At 40.1% G+C, this 22,952-nt stretch overlaps 1 protein-coding gene across 1 annotated transcript; it reads right to left on the bottom strand.

Moving 5' to 3' along the window:
- Window positions 1-4,230: 4,230 nt before the first annotated feature.
- Window positions 4,231-13,775, bottom strand: gata2b (GATA binding protein 2b). The gene is made up of 6 exons (XM_038697800.1): window positions 13,615-13,775; window positions 12,948-13,371; window positions 11,785-12,372; window positions 10,165-10,310; window positions 7,525-7,650; window positions 4,231-6,087 (listed from the first exon to the last, which is right to left on the bottom strand). The coding sequence occupies exons 2-6, from the start codon at window positions 13,171-13,173 to the stop codon at window positions 5,803-5,805; spliced, it is 1,371 nt and encodes a 456-aa protein (XP_038553728.1). The 5' UTR covers window positions 13,174-13,371; window positions 13,615-13,775; the 3' UTR covers window positions 4,231-5,802.
- Window positions 13,776-22,952: the final 9,177 nt, after the last annotated feature.

Genomic DNA, 22,952 nt, shown 5'->3' with positions numbered 1-22,952 from the left:
GCAATGGAAACTGTTGCAGTGAAAAATCTTCACACATGACTTAAATGTCCAATGAAGTTAAATGCAATATATCTTCTTCTGCAGGGGTTTAATGGCACCCAACGGGAGAATTAGCATCACCAGCTGTTTATCTCCTTGCAGCCTCCTAATATTGACATAAGAATAGTGGATGAAAACGTGCATTTATTCCCATTTTCTTTTACCAGTGTTGTGAAAATTTGGTTAAAGTTCACACTCGATTTGGATGGAACGTTGACTTTTGGCAGCAGGCTTTTAGCCCCGCCTTCAAGTGTGGCCATTTGGAGAAGGTTCACACAAGTTTGCCTTCCAACGTGGTCCCATGACATGTCATATATGTCATTTCAAGCAAACCCCGGCAATTAGACATACATGGGCCGGCGTAAATGCAATGTACCTGAGATGTTTTGTCCCTCCTTCCCTCTGTCCTGCCCTCCCGGCCTAGATACCCCGCCTCTCAGATTTCCTGAGGGCTGAGCCCTGGGCTTTTTGTCAACTTTGTCATAAGATAGTGGGGCCCAGACGCCCAGTCCCAGGGGCCCTAACACACAGGACATTAGCCTAGTGCCTACAGTGTAGCTCTGTGGGGCAGATGTATTCCTCCCTCACTCCTGGACCCTCCCTCCTTCTTTCATTGGTGCAACCGGCAGAAGAAAAGAGGTGATTGTTTGGAGACAAGAGGGATGAATTTGTCTGCCTCAGACAAGAGAAGAAAAGCAGTTTGAAAGGGACTTGTCAGTGGTTGTGGATCGGGTGGTTGGAGGGTGTCCCACTTTTCTGAGAGAGTGCGCTGTGTGTCAGCATGTTGTACCTTTTCTTGAGAGCCTGGTCTACAGTCACAGTGTGTGTGCCTGTACAGTATGTGCATTATGAGTGTGTTAGTGTGCACATCTGTGTGTGTCTGTGGTGTGCATCCCTGCTCCAGCATTGTGACATGGGGATACATGCACCCAGATCACCCCTTTTGTTGTAATTTATCATATAACTGTTTCCTGTAAGCCTTTCTTTTTCGTGTTTTGCTTGTAAGCATTATTTCTCTAAGTTATGATATTGTATATTAAGGTGTTTCGTAAGAGTCTCTGTACCCTGGTGGAAACTAAAACTCTGCTGCATAGCCCTCCATTTTTATTCCGTTTCAGTCCTCTTGAGATCCCAGCAGAGACAACACCTTAGTGTGTCAGGCCCAGATCTCACTGTAACTAGATTGAGTCCCACTGGTGCAGACTGGACACATGTCCCATCCATCTGGTCTTCCAAGGGTGCAGCGTGGGACCATGTGGTTGGAAATTAAATGGCTGCTTTACAGTTTTATTTGTCTCTTGGTGGCCCAGGTGACAAGTGTGTAGAGACTGTGAATTTTGTTTTAGGACTCAGGGTCACGCAGTCATCTAGACGGTGCAATGTTCCCTGAAGTAGAAGTGACTCACAAAAACAATTTACATTTCCAGTTTGACTTTTTGGCACCGTGCATCCAGTCAGCAAGTTTGTTCTCTTTATTCACGTTTACAGTGAATGGTTTCGAGTTGCAGATATATCATACAGTATCCAAAACGTCAGCATGCACCCTGCCAGTACTGAGTCAGCTGATGATACCAGCATGCACCCCAGACTGCTCGCGATGGATATTACAGTGTGTATACATTGTCTGACAGACTTACTAACAGTTGTGAAATGTATAATTAGCTGCACGTAAATGCAAAGAGCCCCTTCAGTTTAATATGGAAATGACAGTTCTACTTGTCACTACATTTTTGCAGAAGATTTTGGGGACAACAGTCTAAGCGATTGAGTGATCATCACAATACTGTACTGGTACAGTAAACAGTGTTTGAACTGAGCGAGGCCTGGGGGTCCTGGACCACCCGCAGCAGTAAAGAAACCCTGTGAATGAAGGCATTTAATACAAGTATTATTGTATAATTAACTGTTTCATCAGTGCTCTATATTACACTTCTTTTAAGATTACAGTAGGAGACTGAACTAAAATTTTTCATCTTTATCATCAAACCTAATTTCTTAAAACTCTCCTATTGGTCACCTTTGTGCTCGACAGTGGCTAGTTTGTAACTTATCTCTCAGGTGTATTTCACAGCCATTGTCTCTGTGTCAGTAAAAATTTATAAATGCCTAAACTCAGTTACACATCACTGCCCTCCCAAAACCTCTGTCATGGCTCAGTCACTGGTTTTAAAATCATGATTAACACAACAGTTTGTTAAAACTTATTTAGTATTATTTCACACTCTTAACAGAGTGAGGCCTTTATTACATAGCCATCAAGGAAATATTTAGATAGCAACACTTTTACATGTGTGATGTGGACAAACAGGGTTGTGGACAAACAAGGATCTATATATTTTGGATGTTTTCAGGGATCTGATTTTCTACGTTAAAGGTTTTCTACAACTTAGACCTGCCAGAGTATCCAAAATAATGCTATATGCTAAATGTAAGTTTCTTAACTTGTGTTTAATCCGGTGTTCACCACTTCTGGTCAATTAGTTCAGTAGAAGCTCTTTTCTGGTCAGTTAGTTCAGTAGAAGCTCTTTTGACGTATGCAACCTTAACTTCATTATCTGACTCTGAGGATCCAGACACAATGTGGAGGAGCTGTTTTCTCCTACTTTTGGTAGACCCTAACCCCCCTTCATCATTTTAGGGCTCTGAATTGAATGAAACTCTGCTTCTCTCCCCTTTCATCCCCTTTATCATCATCTCCCTGCTAACTCACTCATCTGAAGTCACTTCTGGCCTTGTTTTTGATTCCATTAATTGAGTTTGGTAGAAAAACAAATGGTCTACGGAGGGGGCACTTGTGCAAAGATGGGAGCTATAAATCTCACTGGTGAGCTGATTTACGATGTCCACCCAGTCCCAAAACTCCTGCTCGACAAAGGTCCTCAGGGAGGTTCACGTCGAAAAGACTTTACTCTTCCCACTTGGCTGCTTTTTATCTCCTCTTTATGGGGAAAGTCTCGTTGTTTCGCTCATATTTTTGGTGAAGATGTGACATTTTAAAAGGGTCTGTGTGCAGTGTGGGAGGGCCAGGAAGAATGACAGAGTAAGTGCTTCCAGGGTGAGAGGTCAGGGAAGTCTTGAGAGGAGGCTGCATGCTGCTGCACTTGAGTTGACCCTTAACGCATCTCGAGGCTCACTGCTGTAGCCTCGGGGCAGAGACAGCCTTCTGCTTTCTAAGGAGCTCAAATCTGTATCACAAGACGAGACTGAAACACTTTTTCACGCTTTTGCATGGCTTTAAACCTGCTTTGGATAGGTAACATATCACAGTGAATGTATTTTATTTGTGTCAGAGTTACAGTTATTCTTGTGTGGTAATGGAGTTAAAATGTGACATGATTTAAAAGGCTTTGCACAGCACTACAACACAATGATGACATTTCTTTTACCCCTAAAGCAGATGTGATGTTCACTGTGATTAATTACATATTTCAAGTCTAGTTTTTAGGTTCATTTTCATAACGCAGAGCAATGACTGACACTCAGTAACTGTAAAGAAGTAAAATCAAAATTTCAAAATCTAAAACATATGCAACATGGATGAAAAATGTACATTATCTATAATAAAAGGGTTGTTTAAAAGGAAATGTCTTATATCACTGTAAGGCTAGTGTGCATGTGCATGTGCATGTGCATGTACCAGGCTGATGAGAGAGAAGGCCAATTTCATAAGAGTATTATCCAATGAGCAGATGCAACTGGTTAAGTAATTGTGGGAACATATGGCTCAACCTGTTCAATTTCTGTCAACAGTACTAATCTTCAGTGCTCAGTGAAGTAACATGTTCATTAGAAAGTGGTGGCTCATGTCAACAAGGGTTAGAAGGGTCCCTTGAATGCTCTGATACTGTACTGTTGATAACTGGTGCAAAGGTTGTGCTGAAGGTAGAACGTAGGGATGGCTTATTATCCAGCCAAGGAGGTCTGATGAGTGTTACAAAAGCCCCACCTTGTCCTGGTCAGACAATAAAAACAATTTTTTGGTAAAGTTTAAGTTTGTAGGATCATTTCCAGAAGGGAAATAAGTTTTCTCAGTCATCACTGCTAGGTTTATATAGTTTCTTTATTATCAACAATATGTAACGGCCACCAGATTTTCAGTATTTGTGACAGGTAGGAAATAGTAAGCATGGCTTCTCTGACTCTGGCAGGATGGTGTTGATCAAAAGTCATGATACAGAGGCTAACAGAAGGTTGTGCTATACATAATATCTTTATTATAAGATGTTCCTCACATGGTGACATTAGCACCACCTGTGGAGCAGGTACAGTGGCTGATAACCCCCCAAAAAATTATTTAAAGGAATAGTTTGACATTTTGAGAAATTTGAAATTTGAAAGATTTAGATGAAAAGAATAATACCACTCTCATATCAGGGGGTTAGCTTAGCTTATCACAAAGACTAGAATTTTCTAGTCAGGTGATAACAAACTCTGCCCATCAATACCTCTAAAGCTTGTCTGTTTAATCCATTCAAAAAATGGTTTTATAGGGTTTTATATGTTACTCTATTCAGTCACTTCTTGGCCTGGCACAGTAACTTCTGGGATTCCAGGAAGTTAGTGGAACGTTACAAGTGAAAGGTTGTTGGATTTTGTAACAGAAACAGGCTAGCTGTCCCCTGTTTCTAGACCTGAAGCGCATTAGCTTGTCTCCAAAAATGTTGAACTATTCCTTTAATCTGTCACTCCAGAGATAAACAAGGATGCATAGAAAGCTACAGATCATTCGATGCACAGAAGATAAACCTAATACAGTTATTATAACAAAGAAACAAATAGGTGTGACTGACATTGTAGCTTTAAATTAATGAAACGTCTAATAGTGAGTTAATGAAGACGGACATCTGTATCTGTAAGACATGCACTCCTGTGTTTCTCAAGTTCAAAGTGGTTCTGTGTCCCAGGATCCCAGAGAGCAGCGCAAATAACCACATGAATATCTATATCTGTTCTTATTATGAATACTTAAATATTAGATACTGGATATTGAACAGAAGGAGCAGATGGGATAACAAACTTGATTTCTTTATTTCTTACGCGTATAAATGTTGACCAGCTCAGAGAAAGCGCTTCAGCTAAAAATATATTCATAACTGGGATAACAATATCCATATTATGATACAGGTGATATAGTAAAAGAAAAAAAGGCAATGAAAATAAATTATCTGAATAACAATAATAATTATAATAACAATTATTTTAATAAACAGTGTCAAATTAGGATTCATAAACTTTTTTTTGTTTGCTTGTTTCTTTTGTGAAAATTCCTTTAAAATTGTCCATAAGCAAAAAAAAATCCAGCATATTTTCATTTAATGTTGTGAAGGGGATAGCTCTGTCTGGGACGTCCCCTACGGTCTCACACATTTACAATATTCACAGTTACTATGAACCTGTTCGGCACGTACTGAACCACACTGCAGTCCGTCAGGCCGTCAGTGGGGATAAAATTATGAGGTGCAATGACATTTTTGTGTTTACATGTGTGCCTGGCCATCAGGAAGCAGAATATCTCTCTCTGTCTTCCACCATCAAAATATGTACCTATAGATAAGGAGTAAAAAGGTCCTTTCCTCCCACGATACATTGCTCCTCCAACATACCGTTGGCATAATCAATCAAGAGACAATCAAAGACAAAGACACACAAAATGCATGTCTGTAACATTGTACACACAGTCCTCTAGTGAGACCCTCATCCCCGTGCACACAACCATCCCAAGTTCCCCAGTGTTCTTATATGTTAACCCCTCTCCTCACCCTCTCATCCCATGGCCGTCACCATGTTAGAGTGGTGTGGGTGCCCAAAAGAAGGGTGTATTGGGGTGGGCGTGGGAAGCATGTGTCCGGCATGGCTGAAAGGTGGCAAGTGGCCCATGGACATGTGTCCGGCCAGAGAGGCTGCGCTGAAGGGCGAGCTCTTGTCGTTCAGACTTTTGGAAAACTCCTCGTAGCTATCGTTGCACCGCTTGCTCTTTTTCGATTTGTTGGACATTTTTCGGTTGCGTGTCTGTATTCCTTCCTTTTTCATGGTCATAGGTCGGTTCACCTGTGTAGAAAAGGGAGGAGATGAGTGATTTGTGATCTCTAAAGTTTGGAGTGAAAGTTCAAACATGTCAATTTTATGAAACATCCATACATTTTTACATGTGAGTGCTTTTGTTAAATTTGAGAAGTCCTTAAACGATAAAGCTGGTAATGTTCTATATTTTTGTTATTATGAAGAGACTCAAACCAACTATGCATTAATCCATTGCTCAGTACTTTCCTACTTACCCATCCTGTCTGTGGCACTCAGACCCAAGCCTATTGGTTCCTACTGAGAATTTGTGCAAGTATATATTTTAATTTTTTTAAATGCAAAGTAATTTCCTAAAACTGCTGGACACTGTAGTTTGTAGCAAACTCTACTCAAAGAAGAGTAAATAGCGCATTCTTTGGGGACTTTTTTAAGCTGCAGATTAATACACATTTGGTTCAATCCGTAATTCTGGCACCAGAATTGTGTGTTTTTGGACAACAGTGGAAATTTATGGCACAGAGGAATGAGCTATGTCAGGCTTTGGATACACAGACAATATTTGTTGGTAGGATCAATCCATTATTGGTTTTCATAAATATATAACATTATCAAATTCATCATGTAAAATTATACATCCTATAGGCCTACCAGTTACCCAACATGTCCTCATGCCTAAACAACAAAATAGGTAGATTGTCAATTGTTCCCAAACACCCGTCACCTGACGTCAAACACAGGGTTAACATTGTGAAATGGACATAGTTTGGTGAGGTTTAGGCAACAAAACTACTTGTTTAGGTTTTGGAAATGACCGTCGTTTGTGTTAAAGTGAGTACATTACATCACGTAACATAAATAATGTAAGTCATGTGACTTAACTCACGTGACATAAGTCACCTATGTAACGTTATTTAACTTAAACTTTTAGTTAACTTTTACTTGACAGGACTCTACCGTCTGTATCCTGATTGAAAGTCCTATGTTTGTTTGACCCATCCTTCCACCCCAACTGCCTCCTTGTCACTCTTCACTTGACTTCTTCCTTTGCTACTGTCATACGGCCACTAGAGGTTGCAGCCTAACAATAAACGTAAATACGGGTCATGATAAGCTGCTGCATAATCAACCTATACAGCTGTTTTTCTGGTGAGGACAGGCTACAATTATCTATTTTGATGCCTCCAGTCTTAATGCTATTGATATGGAGACTGGTCTTATGGCCGTCCCACTCAACAACAGTCCCACCATTGTGACTCTCAAGGGGATTATGCCTACCATGGAAACAATAAAGCACAAAGAAAGAAAACACAGTGTCTGAGAGTAAAACAACCCTCTCTCCCTCTCTCTCTTTTCTGCCTCTCTTATCCCTCAACAATCACTGTAACCTGCCTGCCTACTTCCCGTCTACTTGACCCTGCTGGCTTTGTATGGGCCCAACTTGGCGATCAGCAGTCAAAGACTTACGTTATGCAGTTTATAGTAGAGGCCACAGGCATTGCACACCGGATCTCCATTTGCGTTGCGCCGCCAGAGCGTGGTGGTGGTCGTCTGACAGTTAGCACAACAGGTGCCTGCTCGTCTGGCAGCAGACTGTGGAAAAATATAGATGAAGCTTTGATTAGCACAAGCAGACACAGCACGGGTCAGTTTAAGAAAAAGGATACATAGGCCTATCAGTTTATACAATGTAATGTTGAACTTTCTGCAGTTTCATGAGGGCCACAACTAACAATTATTTTCATTATCAATTAATCTACCGATTATTTTCTCAATTAATATGTGAAAAATGCCCATCACAAGTTCCCTGACAGTGACATTTTCAAATGTCTTGTTTTGTCAGCTCAACAGTCCAAAACTCTGTGATATTCAGTATACCATCACAGAAGACAAAGAAAACCCAGCAAAGGTTCACATTTTAGAGGCTGGAACCAGTATATAATTGATTAGCACAACTTTTGGCGATTTATTTTCTGGATTAATAAACTAGCCTAATTGTTGCCACTCTAGGTGACATATTTGTTGACATTCAGTTTGTGCTAGCTCAATGTTTTGACAGCATATTTCAAATGAAAATATATAACATTATGTCACATGGGGGATGGTTATGATGATAATGATAATGTATATTTGTTATTCCACATGCTCAATGCACAGAGCCCGATACTTAACACGTTTAAAATGATGATTGAGGAGCCCTGTCAGCCAGAGTCTCATGTCAGTCCTGATGGATTCTTCTCAACCGATGTTACCTCTGTTTCCACAGGAAATTAATATAATCAGCTGCACCAGATGTTTTAATAAGTGTATTATCTGACAAAACATGCAATAACTGCGTTAAAAAAAAACATTATGTGTTTTGGGGGTTTTTTTCTGTTAAAATCAACCGTGATCATGCTTGGTGCCCTGTAAAGCCGTCAGCCTCCAACTTTCCCAACCCACTTTTTCTTTTATGTTCACTTTGCTGTAGCCTACTACTTTCTCTGTCATGGGCGGAGAGCTTGACCACTGTGAAATGAGGCCTGAGCCTATAGTTAGGAGGCCGCGGGAGGAAACAGGCGCTGGTCCCGCTGCTTTATCTGGACCGGTCAGATATCCGGATAGGAAACAACTGGAAGGCTTCTGCTGCCACTGAACACAAAACGCTCGGGAGCCCTGCGAGCTCCGGCGAGCCACACGGAAACCAGGCCTGATATATGGCTGCGTGTGCTATTATGAAGCGAAAAGACGCTGAAATAAATGCTCGTATATTTTGTATGAAGCAGACCGCTGTTTGCAGACGTGGTCCGCAGGTCAGCATCGGATAGATTTAGACCCGTTTGTCTTAGCGATGTAGTCTCCCATTAACCCGCATGCGCCAACAGACTGCTCATGTAAAACAGGCCATTTATCTGGAACTAGTCTTTATGTTTGACTCAATATTATAATCGCAATAAATAATGTCTTTTGTCGCTTAGTCTAAATAATTTAGTGAGTGCGAAGTTACACACTTTTGTCTAAATAATACTTCTTCATTGCTTTTTTCCAATTAGTCCCGTCGCATTCCTCCAGGGTCACTTCAAAATAAAACAATTTAAAAAATTTGTTAACTTTTAATTAGGCTATTTAATAAGCTGTGTTTCTATTGACTCTGCACTGTTGTCATCATTTCATAGCTGCCTCCTGGTGCACAGGGTTACATGAATACAGTGAGGCTGCAAATATAGTGGTTAATATTAGGAGAATGATCAAAAAGTAAGGATAACTATTTTATGTAAATTATTATTTTAGCAGTCAGAAGTCCTGAAAATGTCAAAATGAGTTAAATTAAAGCGTCTAGCCTATAGCATACTTGATGCTTTGCATTAAAGTATTTAATTAAAGTTAGATGTCATCCTTTAAAATATTGACTCCACTAACACTGATGTTTAAAGCAGGTCATGATGGGAAATTTCTGACTTTAACCATCCCCAAAGTTGCTGTATCCCTTTACTCTGAAACAGACACTTGCTGCCCTTTGAAAACCACATATCTCATGAATACCAGCTTCTCATGAGCTATATAAAAACAGCCCTGTGACAGTGCATTTTTCACATAATCAAATTGCTTTTTAATGGCTCATTTTTCTCAACCCCAAAATGAACACTTAATCCTTCAGTTTATTTGAAAAATTAGCTCCTTTGGATACATGTGGTTTTATCTGGACAGCAGGGCTCTGCGGCCCAAATGTCAAAATAAAAACAAACCCATACTTAATCACCTCCCCTACACATTACAAAAAAACAAACAACAACAAAAAAACCCAGCTGCATTATGAGCCATAAACTGTCAGCAGGGCCCCGTGTTGTTTTGATGGATGGCGTTCTGGCCCTGCTATCAGTTACAGTATCAGAAGTAGCAGTAATAATGATAACATAACACACAGATAGTCCCTCTCTGCTAACAGCCTGAGCTGAAGGAGCAAGAGGTGAGCCAGAAACACAATTCCTGGAAACTGATTAGGAAAATATAACTTTCCTGGGATTGTACCTCCTCCCGCCTCTCCCTCCACTTGTTTTATTTACTGCCACCACACACACACACACACACCTTCACTACCCCTCTCTGTTACACATTGATAGGACTCACCAGTCTGCGTTTGGGTTTGATGAGCGGCCTGTTCTGGCCATTCATCTTGTGGTACAGCCCGCAGGCGTTGCACAGGTAGTGTCCGGTGCTGTCACGTCTCCACAGAGGTGTAGAGGTGGCTCCACAGTTTACACACTCGCGACCCTCTGATGAAGAACACACAGTGGCATTTTTAAAATCACATTTCATTGCTGGAATACAAATTCCAACTTTTTGATGCAGCTTTCAGGAACTTTGTTAAATAAGATGATTGTGTCATCAAACTACAAAGAAATACACTTTATCATCTTTTCTAACAGGAATGGGGGGTTTTGTAACATATACCAGTACTTTTCTGAATTAATTATGTGTGCATGCACATGCATAAGTGAGGACACATCAGATTTTATTTCTATAAAGCTATAACAACACCTTTCATTTTAGATTAAAGTACACGTTCTATTATTAATTTCATATCCATTGACTCTTTGTTTGAGAGTAAATAGAAAGAAACAGTGTCTGCATATACTGGGATATAAAGTGGCATATTATATTTGTGCATTAGCATAAGCAAAAAACAAAACAAACAATTTGCTGTACAAAAAGTAAATATAATTCCCTCTGTGCTGTCAGCCTCTGGCACATTTCTGAGACATCAGTTTAACACAAACGATGCCCTTTAACCTTTTAAGCTCCAAGCTCCAAGCAATAATAATTTAACCTATTAAGGTGCCAGCTCTTATTTAATAAACAAGTTATTCAAAGTGAGGTTAGGTTACCGTGCACTATATCCCTGTTAATAAACTGGCTAAACACAATCAGGCTTAAACTGAGAGTCTCCTGCTCTGTAATCAAATAACAATCAGGACAATGTATTAATGTCTTATGTAACTGAGAAGCAACTCATAGCCTAAATACTGAGGTTTTGGCTCTGTGCGCCTGCGGATCTTCCTTTCACACCTCTGGGCTGGATCCAGTTCACTGTGCTGCTGCAGCCAGCTCAGGCGTAATTACAGAGTCATGGTTAACAAAAGAGGATTATCAAAGTCACTCTGTGTTGGAGGACTGTGGAGTGCAGGCTTAGGCCTCTGAAAGCATTTATCTAATTTTTGTCCTCTTTATTTTTTTAATCATCATTAGGCTATTAAATATTATATTTCTAATACAATTTTCAAAATGATAAAGAAACTTGGTGATGCTCAAATCAAAGCTTGCACATACTACAGAATAAATACAGAATAAATCAAAAGAAATTAATCTGTTTACATTTACAATATATTTAATGTCTTTCACATGCTGTTTTAATTTTAACATTAAATGGATTAATGTTACAGGAGAGTTTTCTTCTTGACAAACATTTCTCATTAAGGTTTTTGTTTTTATTGGTAAATGTTGTTCCCTTATAATTATTATGTCTAATAATTATACTGCAAAACGAGCAAAGCTGCACTATAAGGTCAGTAAACTAATCTTGGTACCACAGATACGCAAATATCATCCACAGAGTGCACTGAGTCGCTACACAGCAAACCTAAGATTGTTATATAGCCTTCATACGCGCAAATATGCCTGAATATTTATTTATTTTTATATTTTATTTTATTTGGGGGCAGGTCTCTGGTGTATTTCCAGGGGACTCACCGGTACAGGACCGTGTCTTGCCTTTGTTCTTGGGGGTGAAGCAGGATGATGCTCCCAGCAGGCTGCCTGGGTGAAACAAACTGCTGCCGTACTCGTGTGCAGCCGGGAGGGAGTAGGTGGGGTACGTCGGAATGGGATGGTGCGTCGAGGGGGTCTGAGCGCTCATGGAGGCCAGGCTGCTCCTCAGCGGGCTGCAGCCCTCCATCTTCATCCCCTCCGCTAATGACACTTGGTATTTGATAGATTCCTTCTCGTCCATTCTAGTGGCGGAGGGAGACGCGGCCCCGGGGTCTGGCGATACGTCCTTTGGTGGTGTAGGGGGGAAAGTGTAAAGATGGGGGCTGGAGTGGGACGGCGGCGTTAACGAAGACGCGGAGACCGTGTTTGAGTTGCTGCTGCACGGGTATACGGCAGAGAGGCCGCCGGGGGACGCGGAGCCTGGGTGGTGCAGGCTGGGTTTGCTGAAGGGGCTGACGGCCCAGGCGTTGTGGTGATGAGCCGACAGGGCTGCTTTCCCCCCGTCGAGCCATGAAATCCCCGGGCTGTGAATAAGATGAGGCCGGCAGACCTGAGTCCCGGTCAGACGAGCTGTGAAATTACAAAAAAAGAAAATTATTATTGAGATGTTGACAGGCTGATTCAGCAGTTAGTGGAACAGGTTTTCGATGCAAATTATAACGGAGACTTGTTGATTCGCTGGACACATTGGCTTGAATTTAACAGCTAAACAAAGTAGCCTCAATCCACAAGAATAGACAAGTGCAACCCGTTCCTGAACTAAAATACGCATTTAAAAGATATCCAGTTCCTGATTGCAAATGCGCTAGTTAGTTTTCTAACCATTTTAATTTTAATGTATGTTTTACTTGGGTTAATGTCTTAGGCTATATCAAATTTAAATGTAAGGCAACAAACCAGTTCAGATCAGACTCATACGCATAAGGCCATAAAATATTTTCCTTTTAATTAGAAAACAGCACGTTTGTGTTAAAATAGGCTAGATAAAAGGAACTGAATACTATCATAAGGCAACAGCAACTAAATCATGTAGGCAGTTATTTTCAGAAAAGAAAAATACTTTTGTAAAGCCAACTCTGAGTTTCTGTCCTGTAGCCTGTAGCCTATGTGTTGGTTAAAGTTGCTCTGCAGTGGCTCCATCTTACCGTGCGCTTGGCTGTAGGACACTCTGGCCCTGGCAGAGTTGTGGTAGTACGGGTTTCCTTGTGAGTCCAGGTGATTAAAGAAAACATCCACCTCATCCGGAGGCAGGAGCTGCGCCGTGGGCTCCATGTAGTTGTGCCCCAGACCGGGGTGGTGAGAGTCCGGGTGTTGTCCATTCAGCACGGCATGGTGATGCATCCAGCGGGGCTGATCAGCCGCCACATCCATCTCTGTGGCTTTTTGTAAGCGCGCTTAAAAGAGCCAAGGAATATCCAGGAAGAGGGCGCGGGACGAGTCTAAAATATTTTTCCTTTACAATATCTTCACTGATTTCATTTACAGTAGAGGAATAACGCGTTGTTTGCGTTCCAATGACTTAAATCCCTCACTTGTCCTGGAGACCGAGTCTAGTTTGACACTGGAAACCTGCAACAAGCAAACATCAGATGTTAATATTTTAAAGGCAAGAGTGTTGTGCACCCTGGTGCCTGTTTGTAAGCATCAGTTCTCTAAACGCAGGGCTCCAGATGCAACTTTAAAATAAAAAAACATCTCCCGTCCATCATAGGCTACTACCACATCACTCCCCTTACACTCTCCCAGAGCCCTTTTCACTAATAACACTCAATAATGTGCTTTACTCAACGTGACAACATAAACATGTCATACCTTTGCCAGCGTTATCTTATCCACAGAGTCGGAACGGCTCACGCCTCTTTGGAAAACTGTTCCCTGTCCCTGTTTGCTGCTGCAGGTCCTCTTCAGTTTTCGGCTGGTGTTTGTCAGAGTAAACTCCGTCCACTGGGACTTAGAGCAACACGTATAACTGTAGCTGACAGCGCGGGGCCAGGCTTGTCAAGCTCATGGGCGGAGTCTCCATTAAAGCTTTGACTTAGCCAATTGCACCGCAGCATTACAAAACCCCAGAGGCGGCTCCCCAGACCAGAAAATCTCTAATATTCACATGGAGAGACAGAGTCTGGCTGCTTGGGGGGCAGGCCTATATGAATTTGTTGTACTTTATGGAATTCAGTGTTTCATGTCCAGTGTAATATTCCCTGAAACAAAACATTGCATGGAACTCCTTCACGAGGACACACAGCATGGCAGCCACAGACAAATGATGAATAGTGATTATATCTGGTAACATTGGATTTTAAATAAAAATCTCAGTGTCACACAGCAGTAGAAGAAGAAGAGCTAGAACTGCATGTCGACATGTCCACCTCCTTTAGTGTACTGCTTCTTTTTGGTATAGCGACATTAACAGCACAGTCAGTGCCTCTTACTCTCCAGTTAATGTCATGCCTAGAAAACTTGTGTGTGTGTGTGTGTGTGTGTGTGCTCTCTCTCTCTCTCTCTCTCCCTCTCTCTCTCTCACACACACACACACACACACACTCTGTCTCTCTCTCTGCCGGCCTCGCGCATGATTGACAGACTATAATTGGAGAGGGAGCGCGTGCAGCCCCGGCAGCCCGACACTGCCGCCTGCTTGACGCCGTTTCCCGACGTCAGTGCATCTTAGTGAAGAAAAAAACAACACAATCAGGACATGAACTTTTCTAACACAGAGGGACCGACCGAGAGAGAGAGAGAGAGAGAGAGAGAGAGAGAGAGAGAGCCGGGGTTGCCCCGAGTCTGCTGCAGTTCCAGCGGATGAACTCGAGGAAGGACACTGCAACTGATATTTACACTGTGGCATTAATAATACATCAAGTACATCCTCCTGACCCCGCTGTGATTTTGAAGAACAGACCACAAGCAATGCGTGGCAAACTATCGCCAAGGTGGACTACAGATTAGATTAGATTGAGATTAGTAATCTCAAATATCCAGACTGAGGAAATTCTTTTTTTGTTGCAGAAACACACCTAGAAATTTCGTTTGTTCACATCGCTGTGAACTGTCCAGAAAAAGCGGTGCCTCAAAGCGACTCGGTTATCTCTCAGTCTAAAGCAGTCTGGACAAAATGAAAAGAAGGAGCTTGCTGTCCACGTGCGTGCGAAACCTTTTAGTTGGAAATCCAACAGGTCCAGTAATGTGATTAAGTTCTGATTGATTCAGTTCAGTTCTCCATCTTGTTGCATTTTGGCAAAATCACTCACATGGCCGAAACCTAGGCTATATCCTGATTAGCAATATTAATAATTATTAATAGGCCTACTGTCACCCTAATATGATGGTCAGCAATGATGCCCACAATTTGCTAAATGCAAAAACACACAATACATCCATGAGGCCACACACAGACAAAAATTAAATCTGAGCCTACTATCTATCTATCTATCTATCTATCTATCTATCTATCTATCTATCTATCTATCCTTTCCTCCAATCTGTTTGTTGTTTAAACATTTTGTAAAATAATTATTGCCCTTAACAGGTCCACGATGAAGAGCACCTTTAGAAAAATTTAAAGATCTGAATATAGGCTATCGTTATTTAACCAGAGAGGACGATTCTTTTCAGGCAGCATTAAGATGAATCTATCCACCGTATGGATTGAAGAAAGCAGAACATACCGGAGGGACAAGTGTGGCAGTATTAGAGCTCATCAGCATGATAATGTGGAAATACACATGCTTTGAGTGTGAGCCCTTTTGATCTGGCGTGGCGATAAAACCTTATCGGCGGAGAACATCCACTTCCATTTTAGGATTTGACATTAATTCAATCCGCCCCTTTTTTTAAACTGCTCTTTTTCTCACACGAGCCCCGGAGAAAGAGGTCGCAGCTCGATTCAGCTCAGAGAATCTCATTATAGGCCTACCATTGAAAGGAAGTGGTTTTACCTCATAATAAAGATAAAATGAAATGTCACTGTAGTCCGCTATATTATGCAAAAACGACAGTAGATAAGTAGCTAATACAGACGTTTAGTATTAATCTTAATTAAAGGCCCAATTATTATTTGTACGATTGTTATTATTAATATTAGACCTAGTAGTAGCCTAGTGGTAGGCCACCTTTAGTTGTATTTTTTGTTTTTAACACTCACGTCGCCATAGTGAATCAAAATAATTATTTTCTCTTTCTAAGAGCTCGTTACATTGACGTGTGCGCGCTCGCCTGTGTCTGTGTTTAGATTAAAAGAGAGAAAGAGAAATCCAATGCTGGTAAGATCCTTGGGTCCCACTGATTATAACCCATCCCGGGGTAATTTTTCATCGGTGCTGGCTAATCTTTGTTCTTTGTGAAGATAATAAATAGCTTAATCGTTATCAGCGAGCTGCTGGAGGTGTCGGGGAGAATGGGGCTGATCGGCCCGGGAAATAGGCTCCAAAGTGCCGCGGAATAAATGGCATTTCTTATCTCTCCCTCCCAGATTATCGCCGCCTTTTCAAACTCGCTCAACAAATACATCTAATGCAGGGAATGCATCATTTACTGGACCAGATCTGTGTAAATGATAGATAGATAGATAAAAGAAGGGGGCTGCATGGCTTTGGCTATTATTTACAACTTTAATGTCCTGCATGTGCAAAGTCTTTATTCGGTGTATTTAGACAGCATAAATACAGCTCGCTTTTCCATTATTTTTTAGGTTATCTGCGGGAGCCATCTGAGGTTCCGGTGCTTTGTTGTGGTATCTTATTTCTTTCATGTAGGATTTTACTGGATAAGAGTTAAACAGACGCAGCCGCTTCCACACAGGGAGAAAAATATATTTGAATAATGTTTTCATGTGTTGGAAATTTAGCAAATAAAAAACTCCAGCATGCGGTTTTAACACAAGGGTTTAAAAGTGTTTGGTTACAAACAGGCCATGTTAGATTTACTTTATATTTGAAACTTAGATTCCATGAGTTTTTATTTATTTATTTATTTTACTCTATTTTTTTTATCATGATGTTAATCAGCACTTTATGTGGTTATTTATTTGAAATCCTGAAGCGTTTCTTTAAACAGTGAACTTGATTTAATTAGGCCATTGTCCAAAGTCTTATTATAAAAGGCTATCTCTTTTTTGACAAAACAATTTAATAATTTCCTCCAATCATCTATAAACCAAATTTCAAGGAAGGAAAACAGGAAAAGAAAACTGTTCAATTGTTTCCTGTTTGTCTTGAATTAAGACACAAAGACAAACATTAAAAATGAAAAACACTTTATGAATAAAATGAACATACTGTTGATAAAATCCCCCTTTTTCCAACACAAAAGCTGTAGTTGCACGCTTTTTAAAAAATAAATGAAATCAGTGTCCTTTTAGGCACAAAGAATGAAGAGGAACCTATTTATTACAGTGTTAAAGCATTGTGCATGAGTGTGTGGGGAGTGACCAGTTGTGGCAGAAAAGGTATTTTTCCATTATATACAAACTGGATGCTTAATAACTTGGCAGCTGCAGCAGCCCTGGGTGCTGCTGATGGTCTCCAGGGTAACAGAGATAACCACACAGTCATTTTCCATATCTTACAGTCTATTATATTCAAGGATTAGTTCTCCTTCCCGAAAAGGTCAAACATAAAGTCAAGCCAAACAGGAGTGCTCCTCTCCTCCTCCTCCTCCTTCGTCTTCCCCCTATATAGTGACAGAGCATTTCCCATTTTTCCCATTATCTATAACCAGTGTGATGACCTTTGCTGACATGCTTTGATAGATGCCCACCTCCCACAGCAGACAACAAACATCCCTGAATTTTCCTTTAATATTCTCTCAACGTGTTTGTGGTGAACACTGATTTTCTTTTTTTCTTTCTTTCAGTTAACCTTCACTGTACACTATAATTATAATATTCTCGTACACTTATGCATCTAAAATCGTACCTTCGCCTCTTTTAGTCACTGTGATCCAAACAGTGCTTTCTCTTGACTCAAGAGACAAAAAAGATTAGATGATATAAGACCTCATCAATGGCATGCAGGGATTTGCAGTAGCTAAATCCTTCCAAAGATTTAAGAATATCTGAAGTAGCAGACTAATAGTTCAGGGGCCATGTTCACAAAACATCTCTGGCACAGTCAGTCCTAACTTAAAGACTCCTAAACTGTAATTTTTTGGTCTAAGAGTAATTCACTTGGCATTTTAGCTCTAAAAGTAGCGCCTCAGTCTGAGAGAAGTTAGAATCCTTGATCGCTAAGACCTAATCCCAGTCAGTAATGTGCCTCATTGCATCAGTGTTTTAAAAATATACTTTTAAAAGCATGTTTAGCTTACCAACAAATCAAGTTTGCATGGCTGATGAACTTGAAATATCTCAGCTGTCTGTGGGACAAACCAAAACAACATTTGTCTGACAACTTATTGCACTTCAAAGCGTACACTGAATAAATAAAACACATTTCACGGCCATCCACAGATTTCCTGTAAAGTAAATGTAGAATTACCCCACCAAAGGAGAAAGATTTGTTCAGTCAAAAAGATACTCTATTTTATTTTAATCAAAATTAAATTTGATTAAAGATTTTAGTAAATTTAAAAAATATATTCAATATATTAAATTGTTTTGTTTAGATGTAATTTGATTTCTTGTCATTTTTATTTGAGTTCATTTCATCATTCATTTCAATTATTTAGTTTTTTTATTTCATTAACTTTGAATATAATGAGTAAATTCACTTAGAAACATGATGTCAAAGGGGACAGCCCCCTCCTCTTAGCATAGGAGTTTTCTCAGTCTCTCAGTAAAAGTTGCTTTCAGGAGCTTTGTGAAAAGCTTTTAAAGGGAAACTCTGGGAACTTTTAGCCCCATTCAGGAGGACCCCTAATGGTTAGAAAAGACACTTTGTGACTCTGTGGCCTGTTGGAATAATCAGGCGGACAGCGACACCTAGGGGAGAGCAGTTGGTCTCTTTATCCTCCATCACTAACATGGATGATGCAGCTGCCTCCTCACTTTATTTATCCTGAAGGGTTTCATCTATAACCTATAAAGGTGATTTGCCTGCAAATAAACCATCTTTGATTTATGCAAGTCTACGTCTTGCCATTATGTGAGACTTGGAGGCTATATATTCATTGCGCTCTCCACCACCATCATCAAAACACCTAATGAGCAGGATAGAATACTTTAGGTACTGATTGGTTTACTTGGGCTGCCGTCTGTTGTTGTTTGTGTTTGAAATGCTAGTAGTTTTGATCGTAAAGATGACAACATGGAGCAACGACAAGAAATGCTTAGCTAATTATAATCCAATAATATAATATACATTATTCTGAAATGGGCCATTCTGCATGGTGAATACTTTTACTTTTGGTACTTTAAGTGTATTTTGATGCTAACAGTTTTATACTTTACTTAGGTATATTTTTAGTGCATGACTTTTACTTGTAAGTAAGTATTTCTACACTGTGTGGTGTTGCTACTTTTACTTAAGTAAAAGGTCTGAGTACCTTTACTGCACGAAAATTGTTAGGATTTATTTTGAGTCCGGTTAGATGGAGAGACTGGTCCACAACTGTATTAAAAATGCCATGTTTACTCAACGACAACGATAACTCCATCTTTCCCTTCATTATAAACTTGTTTCATACTATGAAAGGTTAAATTATACAGTATTAGTACTTTCTTCTGAACTAGATACTCAGTATACTGTCCTGTCACAGTTGGTTTACACACATCTCACTTAAAGTTTAAAAGACTGTGTCCAGTATCTCTAGTATATTCTGAATGTCCCTACTTTATCTCTTATTCTTCACTGTGTGTAGTCTTGAGAAGGATCTTTACTAAGTCATTAGAGGTCAGAGGTTCACTGCTTAACTTCCTGCCCAGAGAGCAGCAGGATGTGAAAGTTTACAACACCTTGTCACGAACAACCTGTCAATCAAACTCGGTTTCACTGGAGCTGTCCAGGGAATAGTAGAATTCAAAACACCTTTTTTTTCTCAACCCGTGAGTGTTCATCAGTTTCAGACATTGTGACTTTATTTTGTCTTTACGTGAATCCAGTTCCTGCGGGAGTCTTGTCTGTGTGCTGGTGAGCACAAGTGTGCATGTTCACAGGTGTGTAATAATGTGTGTAATGCGGACTGTGCAGTAGTGATAGAAACTACGACTGCCTTCATGGAATCATATGGCAAGCCATTTTAACATTTATTCTTTAGCAAAGAAAAACACCTGCACACATTTTGCAAGTTAGACAGTGCGCGGGAGTTTTTCTTTGCTACCTTTGACTCACCTGTCTCTCGTTATAGAGGTGCAAAGTTATTTACTGTTCTGAACATTTATTCGTTAAAACTTACTAGTCGGTATTTAAAAGCTACTAGTACTTCATTTTTAGCTACTAGTAACATTTCCCATTTTACTAGTAACAATTTATTAGATAATAGTACTTAATTCTTTGTTACTAGTGACTATTCCATTAGTTACTAGTAGGCTAACTATTTGAATAAGTACTAGTAACTAATGAATAGGTACAAGTATTAGGGCAGCTGTGGCTCAGGAGGTAGAGCGGGCAAGATACTGAACCTAATTGCCCCTGTTTGGCTGTTCCGCCAGTGTATGAATGTGTGTGAATGTTAGTTTCTGTTTGAGCACTTAGGCTCAGTGTATGAATGTGTGTGAATAGTGAATGCGAGGTAGTGTAAAAACGCTTTGAGTGGTCGAAAAAGACTAGAAAGGCACTATACAAATATGGAGCATTTGCATGTAAAATATAGATACTAGTAAAATGGAAATAGTTATGATGTGTGATATTTGAACTGCAGAGCTCCATTGTTATCAATGGCAATAATCTACAATTAATTACTAGTAACTTAAGATCAAGTACTAGTGTCTAATAAATTGTTACTAATAAAACCGGAATAGTTAGTAGTAGCTAATGGAAATTTTGTATATTATATATATATGTGTATTTAATCAGTAAAAGTAATTGCAAAAGTGTAAGTGTAATTTGTTCATTGTCATACTTTCTTTTTTCACAGGAAAATCGTCCCTCAGACGGGAGCCGACTCCCATCATTCACTGTGTGTGTGCATGCATTGTTTTTATGTTTCTGTGTGCACCTCTCTGCTCATTTTGTGTCTGATCCTCAATGATTGCAAGCCTATAAATCCCCTGACTTTCCTCCTCCTTCTGTGAAGAAATGTCTGCCGCTTTGCTTAAGCTGATTCTCCAGAGCTAACCCGTCCTGCCTGTCACACACACACACACACACACACACACACACACACACAGAAAGACAGCGAATAAACAAGATGTGATCCATCTCTTCCACTGCTCTGTGTGCGTCTGTCTCTCGTCTGTATGAAAAGGGATGTAACTTCAGTCATTTTCAAAATCTCAAAGCATTTAGAGGAATTCACTCTGCCCTTTGCTGCTGTTCACAGTGAGGATACTGAAGTCATGCCATGACTCTCTGCAGGTGCAAGAGAGAAAGTGACGGAGAGAAGAAGAGAAACACAGCTGACCATTAGACTGCTTTACCACATCCTTTATTCTGTACTTTTACTTCTTCCCTAGCACATGCACACACACGCACTGTTCATGTTTCAGAATTTCTGACAAGCACAATGTGCATGTTTGTTGGTTTAGTAATTATTCAGAGGTTTTCCTGGTATTTCATGTGGATTATGAAATGAGCTCCTTCTGACCTCCCGGTGGTTTCCTTTCATGTGTGTGTTTGTGTCAGTCGGCATTATCAGATTAGATAATCCTTTGATTTCAGAAATCTGAAATCAAAGGAGAAGAAGAAGTCTGCCTGATCAGCATTCTCCATCTCTTCACCTTTCCACTCTCTTCCCAATAACAGAGTGACAGTTTGGTGGATTATGGAAACAGTCAACACCAGAGACTCTGATACAAAGGAGGACTAAAGAGGGAAACTGATGTAAAGCATTAGTGCCAGACATTGACTTGGGCATCAAGGCTTTAGTCAGTATTCCTGGAAACAAACATGTATATTTTTCTTATATAAAAAATAGTCACAAAAATATTTTAATCACTATTAAAGCTTTTTTTTTTTACTTACACATGGAAAATAAACCCCGACACTGTGTGTATGATAAACCATCCTGATCGGCTTCCCTCTTAGTGAACAAAAGATTTACCTTAAACCTACAATAACTGAGTTTTTGACAACTATATAAATACATTTATGGCTATTTACATCGGGCAGACACAGAGCAACATAAGCTTTAATTTGGAGTCGTGTTGGTGTCCAATGTACCGTGGATATCTAGAGCTCTTTCTCTGAAAACAGCTGCCTGCTTGAAACAAGGCTGATGAGAGTGGCGAGAGATTGACCAAATCAGGCCGGACAGCTAAACGCTGAGCTGAAAGATGCTGTAAACCTGAAGGGAGCTGCAGTCAGGTGATAATTATCTGTGGGTTAATCATTATGAGCAACCTCTTTAACAAACAAGTAGGCATTTGATCCATTTGTGATAAAATATTAATTATAGCTCATTTTAAGAATCTTTAAACTAATAAATCGAGTAGACGCTCTCTTATTATAGTAGAACTCATCAGGAGTCAAAAGTCGATCAAACTTTGTCGTGCTTTTAACAAAACCATTAGAACTATTATATGACACATAAATGATTTAATTAGATAATCAACATATGTGTTGTTTTAAAAAGTGTAAAAAATGATCATATTTGAAATGGTAGCACGTGAAATATGCAAAGACGATGGTTTAAACTTTTGTTATCTTGACTCAAGTCAGTGTATACAGCTCAAGGAAAAGCCAGCTAGAATAACTGGAAAAGAAAAACATTTATTTATGTCACCTGCACTTTCTGCACATGTGGTTTGTAGTTCACTGTCATGAGTGAGGGCCTACAATACATTGCCGTAATCTTGTTATTTTATTTTGACTGGATTCTCATCAGCCCGGTGTCAAAGCACTGATCATTCAAAAATCCAGCTTTGCCTCTGCAGTGTCACGTGAGTGTGTGACAGCCGGCATTTACAAATCATGTGGGGAAAATTAGTATATCAGCATCAGGGAAACAACAAGCAGTTCTTTACATAAATATTGGAGTTACTCTGTGTTATTTCACACACAGCACACCCTCTCGGGTCTCTCACCCTCCCTGAAAAAGCGTTTTGCCTCCACTTT

Source organism: Micropterus salmoides, unplaced genomic scaffold (assembly GCF_014851395.1).
Source record: "Micropterus salmoides isolate LMB-PRFRI ecotype aquatic unplaced genomic scaffold, ASM1485139v1 Ms_hic_scaffold_4, whole genome shotgun sequence".
Lineage (NCBI taxonomy): Eukaryota > Metazoa > Chordata > Actinopteri > Centrarchiformes > Centrarchidae > Micropterus > Micropterus salmoides.
The sequence above is the reverse complement of the archived record's forward strand: the minus strand, read 5'-3'. Positions and strand labels throughout refer to the sequence as shown.

Bases quoted from the DNA above. Each gene is read 5' to 3' on its own strand.
- gata2b (XM_038697800.1), bottom strand. From the start codon at position 13,173: ATGGATGTGGCGGCTGATCAGCCCCGCTGGATGCATCACCATGCCGTG. The intron at 12,373-12,947 runs GTAAGATGGAGC...GTAATTTCACAG, and splicing joins GTCCTACAGCCAAGCGCACG to CTCGTCTGACCGGGACTCAG. The intron at 7,651-10,164 runs GTGAGTCCTATC...ATTTTTCCACAG, and splicing joins TCAAACCCAAACGCAGACTG to TCTGCTGCCAGACGAGCAGG.